The following is a 19,557-nucleotide window of genomic DNA, read 5'->3' as shown; positions in this document are numbered from 1 at the left end:
ATGCAGAAAATGGCGTTTGAGAGCGGGAGGAGGAAGCTACTAGGGAAAGTGCTTGTTAATGCTTGTTAACGTTTGCAACAGTAATACAGCTACTGGATTACACCTTAAGAGAAAGTTTTAAAGTGGAAGCGTCCAGGAAAAGAATTTGGTATCGAGGAAAAGAATTTAGTACTGACTTTAATTAAAAGCTTGCTTTTATACTGTGTGGAAAATAGTTGGAATTGTCGTCCTGATAGCTGGATGAATACAAAGTGGCTGAAATATGGCTGACATCAGGGCTGGTGAATCAGCAAATTCTCAAGCTGTGACTGTTCAGGTTTTTCAAGAACTCTAAGACTCCTTTAATTCTGCTCTTTTGGATACAATTGAAAGAGCTTTTTCAAAAAACAGCTTGGAAAATCATAAGCAGTTGTTGGAGAGATCAGCAAATTCTCAAGCTGTGACTGTTCAGGTTTTTCAAGAATCTCTAGACTTTTTTAATTCTGCTCTTCTGGATACAACTGAAAGAGCTTTTTCAAAAAACAGCTTGGGAAAACATAAGCAGTTGTTGGATGGCCAGCAGGAAATTACTCAGAGGAGTTTGTTTTTGGAAAAGCAAGAGGCTGTCAGGATTGAAAGGCAGGCTGGCACAGTCGAAACAATGGTTTTGGCGGACGTTTCCATTCAATTGATAGAAAAGCAACAAACAGACTCTTTATTGCAAGCTGACAACCTTTATGGCAACAAATTTTGGCTATATGGACAAAGGAATGGACTGAATGATTATACAAGCAAGAAGAGTCGAAATGGGGATTTCAAATTAGAAAACGTGAACTCAAGAAGAGAGCGAGTATTTCAGAAACATCAACCTCAAATCAATATTTTAAAATTTTCAAAAATAAAATTGGGGGGGCTGTTGAAAGAATTTATTTAAAAAAAGGATTGGAAAAAATATAGAAAGAAGAGAAGAACAGAAGATTAAGAAAGATATCTTCCTGTAGATTTTGAAATTTGCATTTGGCAAATATGTGTTTTAATGGTATTAAGAGATTTTTAAAATGTTTAACATAAGATTATATTATTTTAAAAGATATATGAGATAAATTGTGCAAGCTTTCAGGATGCCCAACTTTTTGAAGCAAAGAGGATTAATGTTAAATTCAGAATCCTATTATAAAATGATAATTAATTTTGGATAAGTAAAAGGGCTGCTTTTTAAAAAGTTAGAGGTATTAAAATGGTTAATTGAAAATCTGAAAGATATCCTCCTGCAGATTTTGAAATTCATATTTGGTAAATAAGTGTTTTAATGGTATTAAGAGACTTTTAGAATGTTTAACATAAGATTATATTATTTTAAAAGATATATGAGATAAAATGTGTAAGATTTCAAGATGCCCAATTTTTCTGAAGGAAAGAGGATTAATGTTAAATTCAGAATTTCATTAGGGAGTAATGTTCAAAAGAATGATGTTTGAGGGTATGGAAATGGAATTTATTCATGATTTTTACTGTTTGTAATACTGTTAAAGTATTGGATTATACATCAAGAAAAAGTTTTTTTTATAATTAGGAAGAATGAATTTAACTTAATTGGTTGTGAGAATTTATAAAAGGGAGATTGATGAATTGGAGCAAGGGGAGTTAAAGAACGTGTGGGAGTTTTGAACTTTATAATTAGTTAGTTTATTTTAGCATATGTTTGTTAGATGCTATACCCTGTTTTTGCTCTGGGAAGTCGGGGGTGAGTGGGGAGGGTGGGATAAGGGTTGGGGTGGGAAAAAAGTGGTGAATAGAGAAATGTTTTAACAGAAGAAAGTATCTACAATTAGAATACAGGAGTTGCTCAGATACTAAAGGAGGAGAACATTTCACAGCAAAGAAGTTAGAAAGGAGAGAGGAGGAGAGGGTAGGAAGAGGAGAGGGAGGGAGAGGAATGGAAGATAGGAGGAGGAAGGGAAGGGGACAGGAGTAGGAGTGAAGGTGAGAAGGAGGAAAAGAAGAGAGAAGTGGGGGAAAGGAAAAGGAAGTAGTATGAGGTAGGAGAGGAGGTAGGAGAAAGTAGAAGAGAAGAGGAGGGAGGGAAGGGAAAGAAAGGAAGAAAAGAAGAAGGTTTGTTGTGGAATGAGGGAAGAAAGAGAAGAAGAGCAACTCCGAATGTAATTAAAATGTTTTATTTCAATGCTTTCTTTAAGGGAAACATGTATATGTAGGATTTATTATGTATAAGAAAATGTATATTTTCTATTATTGGGGAGGGGGAAAGGGTGGGGGGGAGAAAACTGTTTGTATTTCTTACAAAACTTTTCAATTAAAAAAAAAAGAAAATTAAATCACATGAGAGAAGACTGACAGGATTAGTTATGTTTAACCTTGACAAGAGAAGGATGAGATACAACAGCACTTGTTAAGTATCTGAAGTGATAGCACACAGAAAATAAAGACCAGTTTTAATTATCTCAGAATGTAGAACATGAAGTAATGGTTTGAGGTTAAAAGGAATAATATTTTGACTGAACATTAGGAAACCTATCTAATAGTAAGAGCAGTTTGATAGTGAAATGAATTATCAAGAGAGATAGCAAGATCATCTTCAATGGATGCATTCAAGAGGAGGTTTGTCAGAAGATTTAATTTTGATTCCAACATTGAGCAGGAGCTTGGACACAATTGCCTAAAAGTCTTTTTCCAATTCTAGCATCCTATTTTTGTAGGTACTTAGTCTCAATCAGATCTGTAGTTTCATAAACTCGAAATTATTTGGGTCATACAGAATATTCAAAACTGGTTCAGAAGAGATGAGACTTGCTGAAAGAAACCAAAACTGATATTGATTTAAGATAAAACTAACCTAACAGTTTGAATGACATGCGGTAACCACTGACTAGAAAGCTCAGGTTTCATGTCCCAGCCACCATATTCTTTTAGTTCATTTTCTTCAAGGCTGAATGGAAGCAGAGCACCACGTATCAGTTTCACCTGTGATTGCATCACTTGCTGAATCATCATCTAGGACAGAAAAGGAAAGACATCTTGTTGAGCAATGATAGTTGTACATAAACCATTGTATATGGATACAAAGGAACATTCTCTTTGAAAAAACAGTTCATTAAGTTCTGTCAGGACTGGGGAGAAGATAACTGAATGTGTGGAAGGTAGGTTTTTTTATTAGCCAATCTAATATTAGTCAATCTGATTAAATGTCATGTTACCACAGAAGAGTTTTTGGCTGGGAGATTAGTCTTGCTAAGTTTTCATTCTATAATCAGACAACTGCCAGCAGCCAAGAAGTGAAACAGAGATAGGATTCATATTAGCAAAGGTTAACCAAAAAATGCTCACACATAATAGGATTCCAGGAACCAATGAGGTTAAGGTACAAATTAGGTCTAGGGAACAAGACTAGGGCTCTAACAGCCGGACACAGGAGCACATTACACAAAGACACATCCAGCATTGTGTTATGTCCAATTAACCAGTATGGTATTGCAGGTTTTAAGCCTATGCCATAAAGCTCAATACAGATTCCCTGTGTATCTGGGAACAACAGGGTTTGCTCAGTAGATTAGCACTACAAACAGCCTTCACTCTAAACCAGGAGTGTCAAAATCATGTTGTCACGGTGGCGTCACGTGATGTATCGGGACTTTCCCCCCCTTCGCTAAACCAGGCATGGGTGTGGCCAGTGTGCGTTGCATCCGGCCCATGGGCCGGGAGTTTGACAGCCATGCTCTATACTCTTGATGTTTCTGCACCTTTTAGCATACTACATCTGTACCTGCTGTCATCACTCAGTGAATATAGAAGGCTTTTGGGGACGTCCTGATTGGAATCTGGATTGCAAGTATCCAAACAGCAAAGGGAAGTTTTTCTTCACTTGTTCTGCTGGGTCCTGGATCCTGGCTTCATCAATTCCCCCACACACCCCAGGCTTTTCCACATCCTTTGAGATTAAGCCCTACAGGGCCACTGCATTCAAATGCAGTTAAAATATTAACGCACAAGGCTCACTCCTGGTTTAAAAATATTTAAACTCACTTCTGATTTCCAAAACCATCTAATAAATGGATGCCTGCTCCCTTACCTTGAAATCATTTTGCCTCTGCCTGGCATTCTTCTTTGATCTTTCCATTTGGCCAGATTTTTCAGCAGTCTTATAAAAGAAAAAGAGATGCCAATCTTACCACATTAGTATTATCAGGAACACATGAATTATTCTATGTATTCAATTTTAGTACAGACAGAAGAGTCTAATTACTGTAAGGAATTCGCAGCAAGTTAAAAAGAGTCTTTAAATTAACAGAGAACATTAGCAGAAATAAAAATATTTTAATTGATATTTTAACCTTTTTCATATCAAAACAGTTTTCCCACTATATACTCCGAAAAATGAGTTTGCTATACTCACGTGCTATATTCACGTATACTCAATAAATTCAAAGTATATTAAAAATATTGATTTAGTATACAGTACAACCATCCTTTCAGCTTTCCAAAGAACTAAATGCAGTCTGCCTACTAAGAATGAACCAAAACATATCCTCTTCCATTTAGAAATGTTTAGCTGTGCAAAGGAATATACATTTTGAATATACAACAATTCTCTATTTTGGTGAATTCCTGATTGTGTTACAAAACCTAGACCCCAGGGTCATTAATTAGGGGAAATCAAAGGAGAATGGGACTGGTTAATTGAAGTGCTTATTTTTTTTAAATATGGGATTAGATTAGATGATCTCTGTTTTCTTTTAGATCTACAGAATCTATGAACACTATAAATACATTCACCAAACTATTTCCCCTCTTCCCACTTTTTTCGATTTTGTTGAATAGGTTAACTCCTTCCTGTAGAAATTTCTGAGGTAAGCCCAACGGTTACAACTTGCACATTCACCACATGTATAAACAAGTCTCTTCACTTCAGTTACTAACTTTCTAAACCTAGTAAAACCATGGCAACCCTTAACTGATTTTTTAAAATATGCAGGTCATCTTTACGAGTAGTGGGGCTAAGTCATTCAGCTTCTTTATTACTGGTTTTTTCCATGATTGCTCATTACTTTCATGACTAAATTATATCCTATGTGGGTTTTGAACACAACTTTTATGAGAACCATTATGTCTGTGTTCAACTGGCTTCTTACTTTTAAAGTAACACAAACATGAGAAACAGCTGGCCAAAATGGAATGCAACAGTTATATATTTTTGCACTATTTTCAAGCATGGAAACATTTTAAAACAATCTTAATAGCTTGAATATTGAATTTAAGCCTGGGTATCAAAGAATTGGAGATAAAAAGCAGTAATCTTCCAATTTCCTTAACCCCAGGTGTCCACCAAAGAGGCATGCACCTTATTTAGCTTCTTCATTTGCCCGACAGAAGCATAGTAGAAAAATCAGTTAATTTGAATTTGCTGCTGTGCAAGTATCATTCAACTCTCAACACTTGATAGAAATGGCTGGGGAGAGCAGTTGTCATTCTTTAGGCGATTGTATAAATGCTGGCAGATTGGTAATAAGGGAGGGTCCTGTTTTATCAATATTACACAGGGTGAGAAGGCAAGCAATAGTAGTAGTTAGTACTATCTCTTAACAGCTTAAGAATGATAAACCCTGGAAGCTGCATTCTTGATGCAGAAGGAATTGCAAAAGCAATCTATAAAGGAACAATAATATATTTATATTCTACTTTCCTTCTCATATCTCAATCTGCCTGCAATTTCCAATTCAATTACAGGTGAAGAGATGCTGATTGGATTATGGACACCTAGTGAAGATTATAGAAGTTTGAATCTGAGACACCCTCCCCCCCCACCTTCTTACTCTAAATTTCAGCTACTGCATCAAACAGGTTCACAAGAAGGCAATTTCCTCCCCCCAATTTCTCTGACCAGTTGGTTCTTCCTTAGGTTTTCAAAAAATTAAACACCTGGTTTGTTAGCAAAAAATTATGACAAGAGATTAAATCACACTTGATATTTAAGCAAACAAGTATTTGAATAAGCCAAACATTATTTTATATTCCCCATAAACTGCATATTGTCTAAATACCAAATGCAAATACTCTTACCTCACTAAATAAGCTTCCATTCACATAAGAAATCCAAAGTTTCCAGAAGTTGGGAAGCTGGCTTACTACAAGCTTAGTTAACTTTTCGACAAATGCTACTTGCTGAGGAGTTTTAAATCGCCAATCTGAAAAAGGTACAATACAGGATACAAATTCATTACTAGAAAATTGTTAAAGAGGAATTGTATTTGTGATTGACATCAAGAGTGGTTAATTCATAAGTGCTACAGAAATAAATATGCTAAATAGTGTTAAATAAGACTTGGTACCATACTGCTTCACTTAGCAAATTTAAGTATCATGGAAGCGCTCATAGTAAGAGTTTAATTGACTGACATTTGTGATTCAAAATAAATTAATCCAATTAGCTGCTCTTTAAAAATCTAAAAAGTATATATGTCAATATACTTAAATACAGCCAAATTAAGACTACATAATGAGATAATGAGAACAGACATTTAACTGGCGACCTCCTAATTAGTAATTCAAAGTTTTACCCAATACATTATACCAGCAAGGCAAATATTCTTCCATGGTTTGCAGAATGGAAAGGAAAGGAAATCCAACACACAAAACTGTAATGTGATCACGACTGGACTTACTTTCATCACGACTGGACTGAGTGCTACTGCCTCTTTTCAGCGAGGCACTCCGACTAAGATGGCCAAGTGAAGATGGGCGAACTTCACCATCCAGATCAAGCAGTGGACTATGTATCAATGGATTGACTAAATGGGAGAATATATTAATTACTGGTGTTAGTTAATACACAGTATTAGCTTTTATAATTTGCTCTTATCCACTAAACAAAAAAACTTGCAGATAAAAGTATATACCCTGTTTCCCCCAAAATAAGACATCTCCTGATAATAAGCCCAATCGGGCTTTTGAGCACATGGCAATAAGGCCAAACACTTATTTCAGGGTTCAAAAAAATAAAATAAGACAGGGTCTTATTTTTGGGGAAACACGGTAATTCTTGCAGCTGATTACAACAAACAGGATTGGTTTTGTTTAATCATACATACATACATACATACATACACACACACACACACACACACAAATATATCTCAGTTCAGGAACTCTAATGTATCTTAATATGCTACTTGATTCAATTTCTTATAGTCAGCAAGAATTGAGGTAAATAAAGAAAAAAGTCTGTTGCTAAAATGCACAAGAAATAATTCAATAATCTATGCTTCTGGTACTGTTGAAATTGCTTCAATTTTTCAATTTCTAATTGTCAGAAGAGCTGCACATAGTGTGAGAGCCTTATTGTTCACATGTTTTTGAGTTAGATTATCTGCCAAATGAAAAAAAACCCCACAGATTAAGATAAGAGTAGTACCTCTGCCACTGATTACAACGAACAGGATTGACTTTACATATCCCTACATACTTATCCCAAATCAGGAACTCCAATATATTCTAATATGCTGATATTTGAGTGCTTTTCTTATAGCCAGGAAGAATTGGGGAAAAATTATAACTAAAATGTTCAAGATGTAATCCTATAATATCTCCGTATAACATACATACTTGTGCATGAAAGTTCCATAATTTAATTTCACATGGTGATATAAAATAAACAAAACAAACATTAAACCCTTTAATCTTTACTGTTCTCTACGTCAGAAGGTCAAGTCTTCATAGTCTTGCTTGTCCATTTCTAATGAGCATTTGCCTGGTTTAATGGAAACTGGAAGTTGAATTAGGTGATCCAATCTAATACAAGTGTTCTTGCACGTGGTACTTTAAAAAGCCCCATAATGTAAGTAAGTGATATGGATGCCAAGGAACTCCTTGAAATATCAATCAATGTAGTTTAAAGCAAGGTTAAAGCGAATTACTTAATGAGCCATTTTTGTCTCTTTGGGGGCCACAATAAGAGCTTTTGACTTTCCCAAGGACCACAAAAGAGTATGGTGGTAATAATGTGACATCATTATGGAAAATAGGATCATATCAAATCCTCCACCCCCTGGTTTTTTTTTTTGAAAATATTTTTTAGAGTTTGAAGGGATGTTGTGGGCATGTTTAAGTAGAGGCTATTTTGATCTTTTCTCCTCCCCACTCCCAACTAGAAAAATCAATTCAACTGTGGAGGACTGGATTTTTTACAGAGTGCTGTACAGGTAGTCCTCAATTTACAACAGTTCATTTAGTGACTATTTGAAGTGACAACGGCACTGAAAAATGTGAGTTATGATCATTTTTCACACTTATGACCATTGTAGCATCCCCAAGGCCACGTGATCATAATTCAAGACGCTTGGCAACTGACTCATATTTATGACCCGGGGTCATGTGATCCCCCTTTTGTGATCTTCTGGCAAGCAAAGGCAATGGGGAAGCCAGATTCATTTAACAACGGTGTTACTAATTTAATATGTGCAGTGATTCACTTAACAACTGTGGCATGAAAGGTCATAAAGAGGCAAAATTCACTTAACAAATGTTTCACTTAGCAACAGAAACGTTGGGCTGAATTGTGGTTGCAAGTCAAGGACTACCTGTAATCAATTGCTGAGGCCCAAATAGTAGGTAGCTGGAAATCTCAAATCTTCTCTCCCCAAAGCCTGTTTGGTGCCTCTACCTATTGCTTTGAGGCAGTAGCTTGGTAGTTTCTGCTGCTATCAATTATTTTCTAGGCACCATCTTACTTACTATCTGTAACTCTCAAGTGTATGAGAGTTAAGGCTTTCAAACTGTACAACCCTTCTGACCATTAGAAGACCAAAAAAAAAAAAAAGTAAACTAATTTCAACAGTGCCAGAACATAGTGAGTGGAGTGCTTCCTTCTACCACTTTGGAAGATAAAGCAGTATCTGACAAACAAAATCAACCTTTATTTTAAAAAAATATGAAAGGTAATTTTCTAACTGCAAAGATCAACATGTAAAGCATCCAATTTGGAAAAAGATGAATTGCAGATTGTAGAGAACCAGGGAGAATCAGTCTTGAAGGAAATAAGCAAGCTGTTATATAAGCAAAGAGAACGGAAAAAAATTCTTAAATTCTGGAAAGCAAGATAATGTTCAGAAGAGACTCTTGACAGGGTCCTGAAATTCAGTTCAGTTCAGTTCAGTTCAGTTCAGTTCAGTTCAGTTCAATCATCCATCCATCCATCGTTTTTCCCATGGAGTCTGTTTCCTGATCTGATCTACCTAAAAGAGTAGCCTCTTTCAAGCCTCACTGGGCATTTCCTCTACTTCTTCTTAAATTCCAATGAATCATGGAGGAAATTGCCTTAGTTAAAACATTAGTTCTCCGCACATATCTACCTAGGACTAGGCTGTAGTCAAAACACCAGCTAAAAATTTTGTTAAAAAAGAAAAATGTAAAAAAATCCACAAGGTGGCACCAATGTGCTACAAATGATGCATTCTCTGCCAAATCTCTGAACAGGGATACTAAGCAGGTTATTATTATTAAATTATTACTACAGATTACAAGAAGTTTCTAAATAAAATTTCTACCTTCATAAATACAGTCTGAGATTTGACTGTAGATGGACATTAAGTACCCAATCCCATAACTTGTACAGAGAAATAAAAGACATTAGATTGAGTTCAACACACCAAAGTAACATCAAAAACTGAACAAATTCCTGACTACCGGTACGCATTTATCTATTTTCAAATAAACAGAAGCTTCCTGAAGCCAATGTTTTTTTGCTTCAATTATCTACATTTTCCAGTTTCTTGGAGATTTCAATGTGTTAATTGCAGGCTCCTGGGATGACAGAAAATCCTGCTTTTTACCAAAACTGTCCCCCTTGGATTTCTGCTGAGTTCTATCCTTTGTACCATGACCAAATCTTTCCAAATTTTAGAAGAGGAGAGGCTAGGGTAATCTGTCTCTATAACTTGGCCAAGGACCATCTTTCATTCCAGAAATGTGTACTGTGCATCTCAGAATACAATCTGACATCAGGTCTCTGTAAAGCTTAAGACCCCTTTTGTCTGTTATATTCACAATTCTCTCAAAATGTGTCCAACAATTTTAGCTCCACCAACTCTGGGAGGGAACTCCATATATCCTAGAATAATAAGGAGCCCTGGTGGCGCAGCAGACTAAAGCACTGTTATTAACATCAGCTGCCTGCAATTACTGCAAGTTCAAATCTCACCAGGCTCAAGGTTGACTCAGCCTTCCATCCTTTCTAAGGTAGGTAAAATGAGGACCCAGATTGTGGGGGCAATAAGCTGACTTTGTATAAATATACAAAAGTATGAAGGCTATTGCTTAATGCATTGTAAGCCGCCCTGAGTCTCCAGAGAAGGGCGGCATATAAATCAAATCAAATCAAATCAAATAAATAAATAAATAAATAAATAAATAAATAAATATCCGGGAGATTAGGTACACACAAAATAGAATATTACTTTACTAAAGATTCTATGCTACATTGAGCACAAAACAAAACAAAACAAAAAATGAAGATAAGTGCAGATTGTAAAAAAAGGTTTTCCAAAACTAGTAGCATAGTTATTCAAAGCCAAACCACATCTTATTCAATAAAGATATGAAAGAGAAGCAGCTGAAATTCAACACATTGAGCAACATGAAACCAGTCTTTGAGCCTGGGTCCCAATAAATTTGTAGCCATTTGAAAGAACAGCTTTGCAATTTAGGAGTGTTCTTTATGAATCAAAAAAAGTATCTGTTGAATATGTAAATTTTGGCTATAAATACAGAAGTATCAATGAAACCATGGGGATTAATATTTCTAAGAAAGTGAGAATCAAGATTTGGAAATTGAAAGTCTATTTACCAATCTCATCAAATTAAAGCAGCTTCTGCTTTAATACACTGAAACAATACTGTTTTCTTTAACAGGTTGGATTTTCCCCTGTCCATCAAAAGGTAAACTGAGTACAGTGGTAATGAAAATTTGAAGACTTCAATATGAAGTGTTTCAAGTTCCTTTGTAAATTTGTTTTGGCAAAAGAGAACTAAATGTTGGAAGAACCATCTCTAAAGTTTTGATAGGTCTGGTTTGAAGAGAACATGAAAGATTTGAGTTCCATAAAGCCTTAAATATCAGCAATGTGGGCTCTTTGGATTATTCAAATATTTTAAATTGCTTTAGATTGGCATGCAGTTACACATGTGCTCATGTACACTTGATACTGAAGAATGTCGGAATTATTTATATTTTAATTTCCTTTGTTAATAATTTGTAGGACAGTATATTTTGAAATGTATTAGAAATAATTTAAAAAACTTTTACCTCAACACAGATGTTCCTGTCCTTTTGTTCTGTAACAAGACATTATACATGTATATGCAGAAACATCTGGAACTGGAAGTGATGGAATTGCATGAACATTTATTCATATGTCTAGGACAGTCTTTTCATCTTTTGTACGTATTAAATAGAGTGAAACACCACTTTTCATCACCTACTCATACTACTCTGTACCACTTTATATCATTTTCTTCCTATCCTGCTTTGGTATCACAGCCAAACCTAGAAAACTAGTATTTGTAGCAAGATAAAGTAAAAGATGGTTCAGGACTTCATACTCTATTTAATGAAGTAAAAAAAACAACCCATCCTTGCTTTATATATTTATAAAGACATGAATGAAATACATATGTACCATATCACATCTAGAAGATTCCTTGGCTGGATGTACATTTTCTGCCAACAAGTAAACTTGTGCAGAAACTCTATGAGTCCCTCTATCAGGCATATGAAGCCTTAGCTTTGAGGGAAAATTTAAAACACTAACAGATTTTTGAATATGCTCTAGTCTAGTCATTCAGAGGAGAAAATTTCATTTTTCATTGGGGTTGACTGAGTGTATTTATAATATTCAAAGTATAAGTATTTAATCAAAGTGCCCCTTTAATTTATTCAAATATTACTAATATGCATGTAATACTACATACACATTTTAGAACAGTTGGATTTTATGGTTAATAGTAACACTGAATAAAGGAAAAGTCAAGAGAAAACAGCCCCAAATATGTAAAGGAAAAAAATAAAAGAGAATAATCTGGAAAATAATTTGGAAAATACATCTACCCCTGCAGATGTATTTATTGAGAGTTTGGCCAGCCAACCAATATTTGCAGAATGATTTTTAAACTAATTAAATTAGCGTTAACCTAACCTCTCTTAAACAGGAAAACCAACTCAAACAAACAAAAAAGGAAAGCATACTAATTATAGTTTTTCCCTTCAACCCAGAATTCACATGGGTATTCTAGAAACCTCACTGAAATTCTAAATGCTTTGAATCACTCACTTTACATATATATGGTTTGGCTCAGTATGCAAAAGCTTAGCCAAATAATCTGTAAATTTCCTGAAATTGTTGAAAAAAGCTAACAAGACAAAACAAAATTATTCAGTTGGCAAGGGTTTTTCCAATTGAAACACACTATTTCATACATTACACATACATGCCCTTTGCATATTCTCATTAAAAATAAAGCACCCAATTCAATAGAAGCTTTCAAAAAGGTTTTTTTTCCATTAACCTTCTAAGAAGTTAAGTAGTTTAGATGAGAGAACAAGTCTGCACGCTACTAATTTTAAAATGGATGTGTTGTTTAGTGCACCTCATAAAACTTTATTTGTATATTACATGAACCTATTTCTTATGTTTATTTCTTATGATTAAGAGTTCAAAAATAAATAAGTTTAATATAGAGATGTAATAATTTTAGGGGGGAAAAAAACCCAGTTCAAAATGTGACTGTTTCTTCAGAGTCATTTGAAATAATGTGTCTGATGCCATACTAACAGGAGGAGAGTATGAATCCAGTCAATGGTTATGCTGGCAGTAAAAACCCAAAACAAAACCCCCCAATGGTTTGTTTATTCATTAGTAACAAAAAACAGGGCAAAGAATACTCCCTTGTTCCACTAGAAACCACATCATCAGCTCGCTGTGGTATCAGGAAAAGAAAGTTTAACATGAAACTAATTTCTTAATTGGTTGTCTAGCATTACAAGAAAGTACAACACAGAAGCAGGGAAGTACAACAAGCACATATACCCTCAGGACTAATGAACATCTGGAGTGCATTAGCAAAGCTGATTTTTCCCCCCCAAGTTGTCCAGAAGATAGCGCTTCAGGACTATATATATATATATATTTGTATATAGCAAATGTGGAAAGAAAGAGTTGCTGCACAAATTGGTCCTAAAACAGTGCTCTCTCTCTCTCTCTCCCTCTCTCTCCCACTCCCTCTCAAAACAAGTAAAAGTGGAGTATTTTTTAAAGCACTGAATATAGATGAAACATTGGTTCCCCCCCACCCCCCAATTTGTAAGAGATTATTGGGATGAACCATACAAGATGTTCTAGACATAAACAAAAGGAAAACCTTGGCAATTATAATATATGCAAAAATGTATGATATTCACTCTGGGTGGAATATTCCTACCTTGCTATGTTTATATAAAAATGTATTCACGATACCTTAATGTAATCGAGCACAGATGTAAAATTAAGAAGAATGTATGTCTACAAACAATGCTCTAATCAAGACGATTTTAAGAAATGTGAATAGAAACCTTGATATAATTTCTTTTAACACTTTGTTATATTACTTACAATGACATTTATTGAGATTGCAATTTACAACCAATGTAGAGCTATTAGCTATGCAAAGTCATAGCTGAGTTGGAAAAATAAACACATGATAACATCTCTGAATGTAACATGCAGATTGACTTAATAGGTGATTTTAATAGGGACAAATTTAAAAATTGTGATTAACATTGCCACTATCTCTAAAAGAAGTTTGACTGTATTTACTAATATGTTTATTAAAAGTAGTTTTACCATGTGCTTCTAGCGTTAAAAGAAGGATTGCACAATCATTTCCCTCCAGAACTTTTTAGCTTGCATTTATTTTTCATTAAAATGAAGCAGTCTTATCATGTATTGAAATGAGACAGTTGAAAGTGGTTGAAGAGAGCTGATGAATAAGATTTAATATTAAGAGATACTATCTGCCATTCATTAAAAGTAGTTATTACATTTTGTTTCCATTATGTGATAGTCTGGTTTGAATATCTTCATTTAAATGAGGAAAAACCCATCAGATAAAAAGAAAATACCATCGCAGAATTAGATAATGTATTGTTATGTAATGGAGCTCTATGATTTTTATGGAAAATTTATTTTCCATTAAATAAATGAAGAATAATTTTCCATTCCAATAAAATAAAATTAAATTATCTATTAAAATGATAGGAATAAATCACAATATTTACTCTTTGTGCACCATATCCTGAGCATTCACAAAGAGTACAATACAAAGAAGAAAACCTGATCTGTAGCTGCTGGATTCTCTAAAGGGTGGCAGACTTCCTTACTGCCTTTAAACACCTCTGAACATTTTTTTCTTGAGCACAGCAGGCCCTTGTCCCATGCTGCAGCCTGACCACCCACTGTTGCTTGTTGACCAAACAGGCAGTTGCCTAAAGTCTACATCAACAATAGTAGGATAGGATTCCTTTCAAATGGAAGACTTTCAATTTTCAGAAGCAAGAAATTAAGGAGGTTCCGTTAAAATTAATCTGAAGCAATAATACATTTTAAAATGCTGTTTTGTTCCCTACCCTGTCTCATTATTTATATATATATATATATATATATATATATATATATATATATATATATATATATATATATACACACATATATATATAGACACACACACACACATATATATCATTTAAAATATCCTTATAACCCTGTATTGTTTAAAACCTAAAGGAGAACATTGATAGATATTAAAAATGCACACTAAAAGGGCTACTTAGTCTTACTATGCTGTTTGCTGCTATTATTAAGGATTATTTCCATTAAAAAAAAACTTTTAACATATATTTAAAATATAAATTTCATTTTTATATTGAACAAACTGTATTGATTCAGATTAAGTTACATCACTGGAAATCCTTCCACCCAAGAATTAAATGAACCTAAATTTAAGTCATTCTGTGTTAATTATAAATTTGTATCAATCCAATGGCTTAAAAGAATCTGTAGTAATAAAGGAATTTTTAAAAAATCATGAGATTTTTTTATGAAAGGAGGAAATAAAGCCTATTCTTAATATTTATGTTGCTTCTCAATTGCTTCTCTTAATGCTTTAAGTGAATAATATAGTGCCAAACAAGCCTTCCTATTTATTCATTCAGATCTGATTGGGAATCTTTAAATTGCACTGGGAAAATGACATTTTTGATGTGAAAGAAGCCAATTCTTTGGCTTTGCTTCTCAAAGATGGGGTAGAAGATAGGAACCACAATATTCTTCCCTAGCCTGGCCCCCTCCAAATGTGTTAGGATCAAATGATATCGTTTGATTAGAAAATAAGATCTAGTTGCTCAGCACATTTTTTCCTCCTTTTCCAATCTGTAAGAGATGAGAAAATATTCTGAATCCAACTGCAATTACTGCTAAGAGCATTTACAAACGTTGTAGTGAGTGTATGATTTCATGTTTATTTGATGCCAGTGGAGAAGCAAATTTTACCAGTTTTGAAATGGAATCATTTATCACATTTAACATGTGAAGTTATACTACATCTGCTTCTGAATGCTTGTCTTAATATTTGCATGATCTACATAGTAGTTGGAACCGGATTAATTTAAACAGGATTTAGGGAGGTATTTCTTCACAGAATTCAAGACAAAATTCCTAGTTAAGATGTACAGGAGTTTCCCTAGCTTTCCCTTTATTATGCATTTAACATTCATAGTGCACAGATTTATACTGATGCAGTCATGGTTAGGTTCATATTGTTTTTAAAATGAAATCAAAAGAAAGAAATTATCATCTCAAGAATCCTTAAAATTATGCTAAATTGATGAAGACTTACCAGCTTTGCCAATCATTTCAATAATTAACATGTTATTTTTTGATACCATGCCAAAGCTTTTCTTATCATAAGGTATTACAAAAATATTCTTATATTCTTATTATTAGGAGTGGGGGATAGGGGTTAGACATAAAATACCAGCTGTAAAAGTGCTTCCTCCATATGCACACTATACAAAGACAACAGAACCAGCTGCTAGGATAACAAATTTTAAAAGCTTTTTTTTAACCCAGACCATGTTGGTCTATCTGATCAAATAAAAATATACCATACATTGCAAGGTGAATATAAATGTCGCATAAAATAAAAAAAGGTCATATTGTATTCTGATTATCTAGTCCTTAGGTATAACTATTAGTAATTTCATATAAAGCTTTTTTTAACTAGAAGGACTGAAAAATTTGCCTACCTTTTAAAAAAGAAGTATGCGATACAAAAGTATGGAATACACTGTAAAGGAATTATGATTTTACTTCATAATTAATAATAGGATTAACTCAAATTTTCTTGACAAATAATCTCACCAACTATTTATCTAAATTGTACAGCCCTTCTAGCCGCATGTTTATAATAATATACAAATCAGGAGGAGCTAACCTGAAGACCTTTTTATTTATTCTATTACCAGCAGAAAAATGAAAACAACAAAAATTACAGAGCACGCAGCCATATCATATTATAATTCTTCCCAAACTGGAAGTAGTTTTATCACATTAGTCAGCATGGGGAATTCTGACTGAGTACCTTATGGTTATTGTAATTCAGTTTGTTTTAGACTTAACATAATATGTAGATTCATTCCAAGAAAAAAATTATGTACAACACTAGTTGATGGTTTTATAAATCCATTATGCTGGAATCAAGTCACATGATGGCTTAATGTAGTGTAAAGCCTTTCCTAGTTAGTATAATTGTTGATATGTTGTTTTCACACTTGTTGTTTTCACCCACAAAAAAACCCTCATGTACCTGTGTACTCAATCCTGTCCCCTCCCTTTGTATTTTAGAGTTCTGGTGTAAGTCGCAAAAGCTGCAGGTTGTCAACTTATTTAATACCTCATTATTCCACTCTGATAAATATTTAGGAGGCTAGGAAAAAAAAAGCAAACATAATAACCATAAATAAAAGAATCTAGTAAAAACTAACAATAAATTGAGCCATAATTTTTTTATAATCTATTAAAAATCTTGCAAAAGAAATGCATTTCATAGATTTCTGAACACTGAAACCAGGGGTTCAAATGGGGGGTGGGTTTTGTTCCTTAGCTTGAAAACAATGAAAAAAAAAAACCCTCTTTCCTGCATATGGGGGGGGGGGGGGAAGGGGGGCAGGAGATGCAAATAAAACATGCTGACTTATCAAGATACGAAATTAAAACAGATTCAGTTTTCATTATTACACAATTGTTCAGTTTCATTTTAGACACTTAGATAAAGCCTATTTCAATGAAGATATTTTTTCATTAATTAACTCTATTAGCAAGATGATAAACTTCACGTACACTGCAATAAGTCAAATTCACTTTCTAGCAACAGTATTTAGGAACTGAAGCCTGAGGATGAGCATAAAAGAAGAAACTGATACACACAATCTCTTTACCACTGCTCGTCTTTTTCAGCAGAAGGAAGAGAAGGTAAGAGAAACAGCAGTGGAAAATGTCTCAGGCTGCTTCTCATACAGAGAGATCCAATTCCTTTCTTCTAGTGATAAACCTTATTTTGAATGATCTTAATTATAAAAATAATTAAGGTTGCAAGACGTACCGGTTTGAAAGGAAACATAAAAACATTGTAAAGTTCAGTTCAAATGCAAACCATGATTAAAATGTTATGAATGAATGAATGAATGAATGAAGAGAAATGTTGCACCATAAGATCAGATACTTTCCTAAACAGAAATATTATTACCTTTTTGTTCTTTAATGTAGCTCTCTTTACAGTTGTGCATAAGCTGCAGAATCCATTTATGTTGGGCACCAATGCATTGCCAAGCTGGGTCTCCCTCTGCATGGAGGTCCGAAAGGTATCTGTAACATTGTAATTTTGAAGAAAGGAGGTTTGGAATGCAACATATGGCAGGCCTTTCCTCTATGTGTTTCCTAGCTCCTGCTAAATTCAATTGAGCTTCTCGGAAAATCAGTATAAAATTGTTTTTAGAAACACTACCCTAAAGATTAAGTATGGGATAAGATTTCATTTATTATTTATTAACACTATTTTATGTTAATCCCCATTAAATAGAAGCCCCTGGTTAATCTAAATAAGCAGGGATAAAAAAAGGTACTCGGGGTCAGAATTTTCCAGTACTTGGGAGAGCACAGGAAATTCCAAAGTTATAGATTAGACTAGGACAGTGATGACGAACCTATGGCACGCATGGCAAAGGTGGCACGCAGCACCGTCTCTGATGGCACATGAGATGGGGCCATCTCCCCAGTTTAGCTATGCCGCGCATGTGTGCGTGCCTCCCACCAGCCAGCTGGTCTTCAGATCTCTGTTGTGCATGTGCAGGGGGTGGGGCTCATGCGAGGGGGTCACGTGCGCATGTGTGGGGGCGGGGGCACACATGCGCACGGGGTGGGGCGCATGCATGGGGTGTGGGGTGTGTGCGGAAGCATGTGCGCATGCACAGGGCCCACACGTGCATTGTATTTGGGTGGTTTGGGCGCACACACGCACATTTGCACACGTGCGTGCTTTGGGCACTCGGTCCGGAAAAGGTTAGCCATCCCTGGACTAGAAAGTTGAAAGAAAAGACTTGAAAAGAATAATTGAAAACCACTGAATGAAACTGCATGGACTTCCATGAAGTCACCAGAATCCAAGACTAGTTTGAGGGATACCTAAAGTTATATTGTAGAAAGAGTGTTGTATTAGTTTATTATAACCAAAAATAAAAAATCTGGTAGCATGTTTTCTCATAAAATTTGCTAGCTGAAAATTGTTTCTTAATCAAAGAATCCCATAGCAGATTCCCAAAATGCTATTCACAGGAAATATATTTATGTATGTAAAAAATATGGTCAGAGACAACAGAAGTTGGGAACAAGGATAAGTGAATAATAGAAAGTATAAACATTATATAATTAATAGTAATCATTCCAAAAATAGTGCCTAATAGTAAAAAGTTAATTTTCACTATGATAACTACCAGAGATATTGAGTCATTTTAAATTTGTTGCTATCAATTCCAAAATGTGTATGCAACATAAACAATTATTTTGTGTGAACGTTGTTTGCAGTTTCTGTGCTGAATTGCCCTCAACTTCACCATTGCAAAATACCATGCAATCTATCTACATGTAGTTTAGGTCAACCGTTAATGAACTGAGCTTCTAGCCCATAAAACCTTAAGCCTGAATAAATTTGCTGACTTTTAAACGACTACAAGGCCCTTTACAGCTTTTGCTGCAACAGATTAAAGTGACTATTATTTGGAAATTACTAATATGAGCACTTCTTATTTAAATATGCTTCCAGCAATTAATCTGGGGTGTCATCTTCTAATTATACATAAGCTGATGCATAACAACAGTGAAAATCTATGAATATTTATTCACAGCTCGGTCCCATTTGGAGTCCATGAGTCATTTTGGAAACTGTTCTATTTAGCTCCTCTATATCAAAAATAAGGTACAAGTAGTC

The 19,557-nt window shown here is 34.5% G+C and overlaps 1 protein-coding gene across 2 annotated transcripts in view; it reads right to left on the bottom strand.

Annotated features, from left to right (window-relative positions):
- Positions 1 to 19,557, bottom strand: part of EXOC2 (exocyst complex component 2) — an 85,726-nt gene that overhangs the window by 31,491 nt on the left and 34,678 nt on the right. For both annotated transcript variants that reach the window (XM_034429066.3, XM_034429067.3), the window contains exons 11-15: positions 17,821 to 17,939; positions 6,654 to 6,779; positions 6,052 to 6,176; positions 4,064 to 4,132; positions 2,831 to 2,988 (exon numbers count right to left, since the gene is read on the bottom strand). In XM_034429066.3, the coding sequence (XP_034284957.1) occupies positions 2,831 to 2,988; positions 4,064 to 4,132; positions 6,052 to 6,176; positions 6,654 to 6,779; positions 17,821 to 17,939 (597 nt within the window). The remainder of the gene's footprint in view (positions 1 to 2,830; positions 2,989 to 4,063; positions 4,133 to 6,051; positions 6,177 to 6,653; positions 6,780 to 17,820; positions 17,940 to 19,557) is intronic.

This window comes from Pantherophis guttatus, chromosome 3, assembly GCF_059756535.1.
Source record: "Pantherophis guttatus breed Tessera chromosome 3, ASM5975653v1, whole genome shotgun sequence".
Taxonomy (NCBI): Eukaryota; Metazoa; Chordata; class Lepidosauria; order Squamata; family Colubridae; genus Pantherophis; species Pantherophis guttatus.
This window is presented reverse-complemented; position numbering and strand designations above follow the sequence as displayed.